The sequence below is a fragment of the Phodopus roborovskii genome, unplaced genomic scaffold (assembly GCF_943737965.1).
Source record: "Phodopus roborovskii unplaced genomic scaffold, PHOROB, whole genome shotgun sequence".
In the NCBI taxonomy this organism is placed as follows: domain Eukaryota; kingdom Metazoa; phylum Chordata; class Mammalia; order Rodentia; family Cricetidae; genus Phodopus; species Phodopus roborovskii.
The window spans coordinates 5938547-5948996 of record NW_026126549.1 but is presented as its reverse complement, the minus strand read 5'-3'; the positions used below and the strand labels follow the sequence as shown (position 1 = coordinate 5948996).

General features: G+C 37.1%; 1 protein-coding gene across 1 annotated transcript; it reads left to right on the top strand.

The window, feature by feature from the left end:
* Positions 1-1867: 1867 nt before the first annotated feature.
* Spink1 (serine peptidase inhibitor Kazal type 1) lies at positions 1868-7713 on the top strand. Its single transcript, XM_051201049.1, has 4 exons — positions 1868-1919; positions 3657-3688; positions 4528-4634; positions 7594-7713. Exons 1-4 carry the CDS (start codon positions 1868-1870, stop codon positions 7637-7639), a joined length of 237 nt encoding a protein of 78 aa, XP_051057006.1. The 3' UTR covers positions 7640-7713.
* Positions 7714-10450: the final 2737 nt, after the last annotated feature.

Genomic DNA, 10450 nt, shown 5'->3' with positions numbered 1-10450 from the left:
GACAGAGACAGAATGGTGAGAAAAAATTTCAGATGTTGGCAATTGGTAAAGGAATCATCAAGATGAATAGTAAGGTTTTAGTTTGAGCAATTACTTTGAAATAAAAATGAAACAGTGAGGAATATAAAGAAAGATTATTTAATGGTGCTAAGTGATTTAAATAATAGCACAGAGCATGCTACATTTTATATGCTTGTGGGATGTCCTGAGAAAGGTATCAAATTTTATATCCCCAAATTTTCCCATTCACAAAAATCAGTACCCTTGCAGTGTCCTGCATGCCCTGACTCAGGCCTTTACTGTGTCCTTCACATCATGCCCCACTTTTATCTCTTATTTCCTCAAAGTGGACTGTGATGCTCAATGATGCTGAACACATCAGCTTATTCTGCCTCAGAGCCTCGCCCTGAACTTTCTCTCTGCCTGGGATGGATAGTCATAGCATTGCCCATATTTCAATTCCTTGATGCCACCTAGTCATCAATGCCTTTCCTAGAGACATGCAGCTGCTGTGCTGTGTCGCCATCTTCCATTAATATCTTTCTACTCCTCTCCATAAATTTGTCATAATCTGATGTTATAGTCTTTTACAATTCGTATTGTTTGTCTTCCTCAACATTATGTATGAATGCTCCGTGAAACATAGAGTACCATGTCATTTGATACATCCCAAAAGATAGGTAGTGTTTAACAGTTCTGAAGACTTAGAGAAGGTCTGAGGATTTACTCTGCTGGTTAGCTGAATCATTAGACAACCACCATTTGGTGATGTTGACATGAGCCAGGAACCAAGGTCAGGCAAATGGCTTAATTATTTTGTGACAATATTTGTGTCAACCTCCAGTTTCTCAAAGATGATGTAAGGAGAACCATATGACAGCTAAGGAAAAAGTGTTCTGGGCTGTGAGGAAAGGACAGCAAACTTTAAAGTCCAAGTCGTTTTCAGAGAACAGTAGCTCCACCTTAGTGCCTCTCTGAAATATGTTCTTTATTATTCTAGAATGAAAAAAAAAAACCTTTACCCTTCATGACAAAGGGAGTTGTCACTTCATTTCTCAAAACTGTTTGCTATTAAAACACCCTGGAAAAGATAGTCTGAAACAAAGTCTCTACTCACAAGACAGGCGGAAACATGAAAGAAAATGGAAAGTACTACCATGTACAACAGACATTCACTCAGTACATACCAATAGTGAATGATCAACTCTGAGTGTTGGTTATTACTGTTATGTTCATTTTCAAATGCATAAATTAAAGCTATCAGAAAGTGCACCAATTTTCTAGAGGTAGGCCAATGCACTGGTAAGCAAACACAGCCCCAGGACAGGGAACAAAGGAGACAGGGAGAAGGGGAACTGAGCCCTCTATCTTTTACCCCACCCTACCATCAGCCTATCAAACCTTACTGAATGCACACAGTGGTTAAAGAAAGAAATGAAGAAAAACAAAACATAGGAATGGCAGAGTGGAAGAAAAGGAAGGAATGGAAAATATCTTTGAGCTCTCCACTTTTGCTCCTTCATCCAAAACGACAGAGGAGAGAGGACTTTTGAATTCATCTACAAATAAGAAAGCAAGGGCTCAGGAAGTGGGGGAGGATTTCTCAAAACCTGAGAGGATGTCAGGAATCAAGCTAACTAGCTCTTCCTGGCAGAATTTGGGTCCAGCCTCTCCTCCCCTGTTTCCTACTCAGATAACAATTTTCCCAGCCTACAGGCCTCCCAGAGTCAATCAATAACCAAGGATGCCTATTATACAGCACAGTGGGTGGAGCCTGTGTTACCATCTGTCTATAAGATCACTCTTCAGTTTCTGGAGAGGAGCATAGTGCACAGCTCTCTTGACCTTTGCACACTGATCTGCAATCATGAAGGTGGTGATTATCTTTTTTAGTGCCTTGGCCCTGCTCAGTTTAGCAGGTAGGTATGTTTGCATATTCTCCAAAAATGAGTAAAGAGTTTCCATCTGTTGCTTTACTGAATTAATCTCCTGGAAATTTAGATGTTCTAGCATCAGCTCCCTTGTGTCAATGAGTGGAAATGAAATCAATGGGGTGAGTATCAAAAGGAAGTGTTTCTGGTGTGTATTATAAAAAGAAGTCACTTCTAACATATATGAGAAGAGCATCTCTGGTAAGATGTGCCCAGAGATAGTCATGTCAAAGACAAGTCTGCTGCTTCATTAGGGATGTGGCAGAGCAGAAAGGGTTTCAATCTGAAATACTCTTCTCATGCTACAAATAGTTACTAGACAATGTAAGGTGAACTTACAAAGTCGAAATTCTTATGAACTTGCATAAAATACATAGCAATGACTGCCATTTAGTTCGCACAGCAGTCATATTTTTGAGTGATTAAAAGTTTTATGGTTGATACAGAGGATGTTTAGAAAGAAAACATCCTGTTCCAACAGATGCAGGAATCCTCAAACTTAGCATGAGAAAGTTGGGAAATGGTTCTGGTTGAGATGAGTTTGGCGCTTTTTGTAACTGGCCTGAATGAACACTTTCACCTTCACTGGTGATAGGGCAGAGCTCTTGACTAGAGCCACATCTATGCTAAACTAAGAAGTGGAAGATACTGTTTTAGATAAATATTTATGGAAGAAAGGAGCCCTTTGTTCCACCTCAAGCCTTATAATGAATACAACTAGATGCCTGTAATGAGCCTTTGCTCATCAATCTTTAGACTCATTTACATTCTGGATCTAAAGGGACCCCAGCAACCACATCTTCTCTGATGAGTCCCAGAGATCTTTTTCATTCCCTTGGAGATCACTGACTGAAAATTAAGTTTCAGGAACATTTCTCCTTTGGGGGCTATCAGATTAGATTACCCTCCCTGGTAAACTTGTCTACATTCACAGTTGCCATCTGCTTTTCTTAAAAATATTTTTTGAGAATATAATTACATCATTTCTCCCTTCTCTTTCCTCCTTCCAAACCTTCCCATATACTTACCTTCTTGTTCTCTTTCAAATTCCATTCCCTTTCGTTGTTGTTACATATATGCATCATATGCTTTGATGTGAGCGAGACTTGCTTTTTGAAGAATGGAGCCTTTTCTAAACTATGTAAATACACAAAAAGACAATTTGAACCTCTAGTCATTCCCTGTAATGCACCTGTGGGAAAAAAGCTCTTTGAGAACTGATGGTGAGTTGGCAAAAAGGCCCCATTTTTAACACTATTTACAAAAGAAACTTATTTATATCCCAAGACCTGATGGCTATTTCCCATACTGCCATCCATGCCTAGAGGTACAGATAATTATAATTCACTGACTGTGATGAAAGTCCTATTGGATGCAGAGAGAACACTGATAGACATCCAGAAGTTGTCTGAATAATTAGTGCCTAAATGTTTCAAACTCTCAGTATATAATTTCTACTTTCAAGGAAGTGGATCAAAATTTTCAGAAATGCCAAACTGAAATGCCTAGTAACAGCCAACATTTTATTTAATATTTTGGGGGATCTTAACAGGAAAGTGAAGAAAATCCAACCAGTGTCTTTGAAAGTCTGTAGAAATAAAAGGGGTGGAAAGAGGATATGGAAGCAGAGAAGGCACTATGAAAACTGTATTCTTTGGTACATAAGGACAGATCTGGCTTCTTTATTTGAAATCCTAATTAACATGTTTGATTTATGTTTTCTAGGTAACACTTCAGCTAAATTAGTGGGGAGAAAGGTAAATAAAATTTTATAATTTCTCTTTTCTTATGATGTATTATTATGATGTATTATTTCTTAATTCTGGAATTTCCTGTACAAGCTGTTAGAGAGGTCAAGAAAGGTTCCCAAAGTATTGATCCATGAAGAATGGATAAGTGTCAGCAAAACAGAGCTGTAGTCAATGGCCTGAAATGGAGAGGTGATAGATAAAACACCCAAGAACTGGAAATCAGTGTCCAAGAATCACTGTATGTATGACTTTAACTCAATTCATCACTTTGTGACTCTTCCCTTGAGGAAGAGTGAAATGATAACTTTAGAAGGTAATTATAGGGTAGATCAATGAATGGATAAGTGACAGTTACAACTAAGAGGTGAGACTTTTCCATGGAATAATACATAAAAATAGGACACTGCCCTATTAAAAGTGTTTAATGATAATCATCAGGGAAAACTATTCTGTTAGTTGTTGACCTTACAGAAGCCAGCACACCAGGAAATGTGAGCTTGAGAGTTATCTTCCTCCTCTTACCAAGCCTCCACAGCGTTATGACCTAAGCATCATGACCTGATGTTTGGCTAATTTGCAGATGACGCGACTGAAACCAAGGAAGAAGTTAGCAGACTTATGATGTTTTATAACTAGGAAATGGCCATAACTTGACTTTATATCAGATTTTCTAATTCCACGGAAGGTTGCTTTTATAATTGTTATTATTGTTTTCTTATACAGCATCCAGTGTCATTATCCTAATTGAAAACAATAGATTTTAAAAAATAATATTTTATTATAATATCAAACATTTCTCAAATTGAGAAATGATAGAAAATGACTGTACTTAATTTTATGTTTAGGCGAGTTGCAATGATGCTCTTGTGGGTTGTCCCAGAATTTATGACCCCGTGTGTGGGATGGATGGAATTACTTACTCCAGTGAATGCAACCTGTGCGCTGAAAACAGGTGAGGATAGCATAATCTATAAGTACTTATTTTTGCTTACTTACCATTAGAATCTCACATATGTTATCCTCTTGGAGCCTAGATCAATAAATATAACTTCCTTTATATAAATTTGTAATGACAATATGACTTAATAATGGCTGGGATGATAAAATCCCCAATTTTCTTAGCAATAAGTTCAGTTTTTCAAAAAACCTAAACATACAAAATACCTTTAATCTGAAAAAAGATTCTTAACAATAGCCGACATTGCATTTTCTAATGCTCCTCAAGATTAGCAAATGTGAATTATATAGGTTTTGATGAATAGAAATATATATTTATAACATTTGTATTCATGAGTACGAGATCTGGCCTCAGTGAAGTTTAATTTTCTGATGTGTTTAAGGTTGGGAAAGGAATCAGACTCAGGACACTGGGACAAACATATGTGTCACCATTTTTTCTCTTATGACCCAGCAGTTACCATGTGCTGGTCATCATGGTAATCCCTCCCTGTTTTCCATGTGCTTGAGACAGAAACAAACAACAGCAACAAAACCCACCTCATGGGCATGTGTAAGAGCTTCTTCCAAGTCATGATGATTGAAAGCAAACAGAGTATAAAGCAACCAACCAAAGCAAAGATGACAATATCTTCTAACTAAAAAGGCCAATAAGGGCTTAATTAAAAGAAGGCCATTAAATTGAGGCTCTGAGTTTCAACCAAACAACAGCCATCCCACACGTAACAGGAAACTGGGTTTTCTAGAATTGACTCCATGGTAAAGACTTCAGCTCAGGCTCAAGTGACAAAAAATTGCCTTTATTCCTCTGTATCAATCTCTTCTCTATAATGTAAATTCTCTTCTGGAATGGTTCTAAATGATTTCAGAAATGTCTCAGAGTTTATCCGGGATTGTAGACATTTTAGACCCCAAACACTAGGCATTCAGCTTTATGGTGAGTGTTCTTCCAGTGTATAAAGGGTGCCAGGCATGACAGCACATGCCTGCTACCCCCACACTGCAGCCAAGACAAAAGAAACCTGAGTCCTAAGTCAGTCTTTTCTTCCATCTGTCAGCCTGGGTGACAGGTGGAGGCCCTGGCTCAGGGCTTGGGAGGAACAGGGGAACCTTGTGGAAAGAATCCATGTGAAACCACTTGTTAATTTTCTCATGACCTATGTTGTTGACACTAAGGTCAAGCATCATTATTTCCCTCCACGGGGAGGAGGAAAGCCCCACAACACCCTTGAGACCTGTGAAATCTCCAAGTGTAAGCTCTAAAGACCAAAGGCCTCTATTTAGAGTAAAGCATTTGGAAAATATGAGCAAAATGTTGACCACGCTCTCCTTTGACCTTTCAATATACTGGTTGCGATCTACTCTTTGTATTCTTCCAAATTCGTGTGAATGTAAGAGGCACATTCAGCTGCCTGAAAGTACAACATCTCACTGTGTTCTGAAATAACACTTATGTCTCCAGACAAATTTGTCTTCCTCAAATAGAAGAGGTGATTTACTGTTTCTAAGGTGCCTTTGTTTTGATTGCCCTGAAAGTTACACATATAAACAACAACAATGGACTCAGCTGGCTATATCTATCTATTTGTACACACACACACACACACAAATAATAATAATAATAATAATAGTAGTAGTAGTAGTAGTAGTAATAGTAATAATAATAGTCAAAGAAAAAGAGGCTATCAGTTTGAAAGTGAACAGGTAATGAGGGAATTTAGGAGGGGTTAGAAAAAGAAAAGGGAAAAGGAAAGTGTTGTAATTATATTTCAATTTAAAAAGCAATATTTAAAGTTGCACAAAAATTATCTGTGCAGTAAATATTTCTAGGGCCAGGCTCTGACCCTGACTATTGGGGTTTGAGATGCTCAGAAACCACCAGACAGGCCTTTGGTATGATAGGTCCCATGTTTTTCAGGTGCCTGCCTGTTAAGTCAGGACATTGTATGTCTTCTATGCTTACTCAGGGAAGATGTTAACAATTCTTATCTATAGGAAAACAATGACAGATAGAACTTTCTATGGTGCTAGAAGTGTTTTCTGCCTGTGTTAGCCAACACATAACCACTGGCCATATGTGATACTCATTGACTCTTAAGCTCAGATAGTATACTGAGAAACTGACGCTTTAATATTGTTAAACTTTTAAGTATAAATAACCCAATGTGGCTAATGAGCAGAGTGAACCAAAGTGAACAGCACAAGTGGGGATAACAAGCTTTCCTAAGTGACTTTGAAATTGCCACTATCATAAGTTAATGTTAAAGTGAAGTGACAATGGGTCCACAAAATGTACATGTGAAAATAGATGACTAACACACCCTCTGCAACAACAGAGAAATAGAAAAGTTCTTGCATGCCAGTCTGTTAAAGGAAACAATGATGAGAAAGATAACCCCAGAATTAATCTTGTAACTAAGGAACAATTACAGGATTGAGGGACAACTAGATTTTTTTGAGAGAAACTGGCTTGGTAAAGGTAACATGGGAAGGACAGAGATCATTTTATCTAAAGAGGAAGGCTGTTACTGTGAGACTCGAGTTGGCCTGACAGATTCAAGCCCCCATCTTCTAAGATGAAATGTTAAATAATTAGAAGGCCCTGTTATAGCCTGGGCACCAGCTAAGATTTCCATATGGTCACTAAGTTTTCAGTATCTGCAGTAAAAGAAGCAGGAGTGAATTGGAGATTAATTTCAAGGGTTCCTAGTAACACCCCATTAGGTCAGTGAACAATAATGATAGAATGATAGACACGTTTTCTGTTCTGCTGTAACCTTTGTGAATATAGTAGAAAGCAACAAATATTGAATGAACACATGAACGAATAAGTGAATTAGAGAAAGAAAATGCGGAACTATTTTTCTAAGTTTCATTGCCATTTTCCCACAGTTACTTATTTGTGCCAATAAATTCAAGTTGACCAATATTTATTTTCTTCAATTATTCTACAGGGAACGCCGGGTTCCTGTACTCATTAAAAACTATGGGCCTTGCTGAAAGTCAAGATTTTGTTGTTAAGACTACCATGATGCTTGGAGAGCCTGTCTGTTGAATAAACACATCTGCATACACCTTGTTCTTCCAAAAACTTCCTGCTCAAGGGCTTGGATGATTATCTTGAGGACAGGGGACCGGGGAAAGACCCAGACTAGACTAAACTTCACCAATTAGTTCATTGTTCCTGTAAAATCATCTGTTACTGGTAATGACAATGCATAGTTGAGCATAAGCATGCACAATGAATAAAATTCTGGTCAGGATAAAGAAGGTATTTCATGAAATGGAGTGATCTGGTAAGGAGAGAGGGGGTTATCTATACAAGGAACTGAGTGTAAGCATTTTGTGTAGCTCACATTGCTTCTACCCAAGGAATTGCTTCTTTGTGAGCCATTGTAACTTTGCAAGGTTACTCTTGTCCTGTGAGTAAACTTAGAAGAAAAAAAATTAAAGTCACTTGACTTAGCACTACATCAAGCAAGCTGAAGAGGTGCACTTTTAGGTCAGTGCTCCTGCCTTGAACCACAGTCACCTCATATGGATTATGCCTTAACTTTCTTCAATGGAGAGTCTAGATAATATCCCTTTATTTTAAGATCTCCTGTGTCTACATTCAATAATAATGAATAAAATAGAAACAATGAAATATCCTCAAGGTGGGGGATATATACACCTACTTAACAAAAATAAAAGTAGAAGCAGTTTGAGATTCTAAGTTTATAAAAAATTAGTCTAAGATAGAGAAGTAGAAGAGAGCTAACACAGGATGGGCTATGTTGAGATATATATCTGATCACTAGAGGGTGCTATAGTCTGGCAACTAACTAAGCTGAAACAGCCTGACAGCTCTCACTAAATACCTTGCTAACTCAAGTTATGGAAGAAAGATGGCTTCCAGCATCCTGTCTGTGATACTAGAGGACATTTGAAGGGCACCAAACATTAAAGAAGTCTGTGATGGTAAAATTAATTTAATCATTGAATGTTCTAAATTGCCATGTCTAGATAGACCGGTCTGTAAGTCCACAAGGAAAAATTTGATTTGTGTTTTTTTAAATATATATAATTATAAATTAACTCAAGTCATATATCTTTGATGGCTCTGCTTCCTGGGCCCATCAGAAGGCACATGGATTCTATGTCCATGTCTGGTGGTCATACTTCAAAAGAGTTGATTCATGAACCAGGACATATTTTAAAAAGAGAGACTGAGAACATTGATATGAATTTAAAACTTCAACCCATGAAGAGCAATTCAAATAAGGAAAATTGGCTGGAAAGAAAACCTCTTAGAACTGGAAGGGTCTTTTCAAACAATTCAAGGGTTAAGAATATGGACCAGGTCAGGTCTAAACAAGACACCTATATCACCCCCTCCAGGGCTCAGGGAACATTGGAGGAAGAAGGGGTAGAAATAATGTAAGAGCCAGAGAAAAAGGAGTTGTGTGAAGCACTTTCTGTGGTTACCTATACAAGGCCTGTACAAAGTTGCATCCGTCAACTCTCCATTATGAATGGGGAAGGGGCTCATGAGGCCCCATCCAGCTCTAAGAAGTTCTTAACAGCTAATGCGTGTGAGAGGAAGGTCAACCATACTCATTAAACTTAATAGGTGATAAAAATAAATATAACAGAGGTGTTTTAGTATCAATGTTTTAAAAATATAAGGTACTTTTTAATTCTCTGAGAACATCCTGTATACAGTATATTTTGACCATATTCATACATCCCCAGCCACTCCTTTCTGAGTTCCCCTTCCCTCAGTGTCCCTTTCCAACATTGTGTATTTTTTGTTTTAAGAACTCAGAGTCCAATTAGTGCTGCTTATATACCTACAAATGTGGCACCACCCACTGGTACTGTCAACCTATCAAAGACCACCCCTGAAGAAAATATACAACACACACACACACACCAAAAAAAAAAAAAAAAAAAAAAAAAAAAAAAAAAAACCTAGACCCAAACTTTATACAAAAAGATATTCTGGAGCTGTGGAGCTTCTCACTGGATTTTACACTTCTACTATTGAATATATTTTATGTACTTATTCACTACCAAACCTGAATAATTCATGCCTGAATTAGAAATAAAAAAACTATAACTTTAAAATTTCTTTCATAACTTATGCCTGTTACCTGTATTCAGCCTTTCCTCATCTTGTTCTCTTTTCTACATGTTGTACTGTACCCACATGTATATTTATTAACATATTTCCATATATTACTGGTTGGGTTCCTCATATGAGAAAGAATATGTAGGATTTTTTTCTTTCTAAGATTGCTTGTCCTCCTTAATATTATACATTCAAAATCATCCATCTTCCTGCAAATTTTATAATTTAATTTTAGCTTATACTCTACATATGTGTTTATATATATGTATATATATATATATCCAAAATACATGTAATATATATCACATTTTTACTATTAACTTATCTGTTGAAGGACAACTAGGCAAATTCCAATGATTTGCTATAGTAAATAAAGCAACAATAAATACACAGTACAAATATCTCTATGGTAGGAGATGGGGTTCTTTGGGTATATGCCCAGGAGTGAAATAGCTGAGTCATGCTGTATTTCTATTTTTAATTTTTGACAAATCTCTGAAATTATGTCTATAATGGCTATATTAATTGGCACTTCATCAACAGTGAATAAGGATTCTTTCTCACCACATCATCTCTAACATTAGTTACCACACATGTTGATGTTAGCTCTCTGACTGGGTAGTATCTCAAAGTAGTTTGAACTCGCACTTCTCGAATGACTATGAGTATTAAACATAAGTTCATTGTTGGCCATTGTA

What these genes read in the sequence shown, in the direction of transcription:
- Spink1 (XM_051201049.1), top strand. Translation starts at nt 1,868, where the DNA reads ATGAAGGTGGTGATTATCTTTTTTAGTGCCTTGGCCCTGCTCAGTTTA. An exon ending in CTAAATTAGTGGGGAGAAAG is followed by an intron (nt 3,689 to 4,527) that starts GTAAATAAAATT and finishes TTTTATGTTTAG; the next exon opens with GCGAGTTGCAATGATGCTCT. An exon ending in AACCTGTGCGCTGAAAACAG is followed by an intron (nt 4,635 to 7,593) that starts GTGAGGATAGCA and finishes ATTATTCTACAG; the next exon opens with GGAACGCCGGGTTCCTGTAC.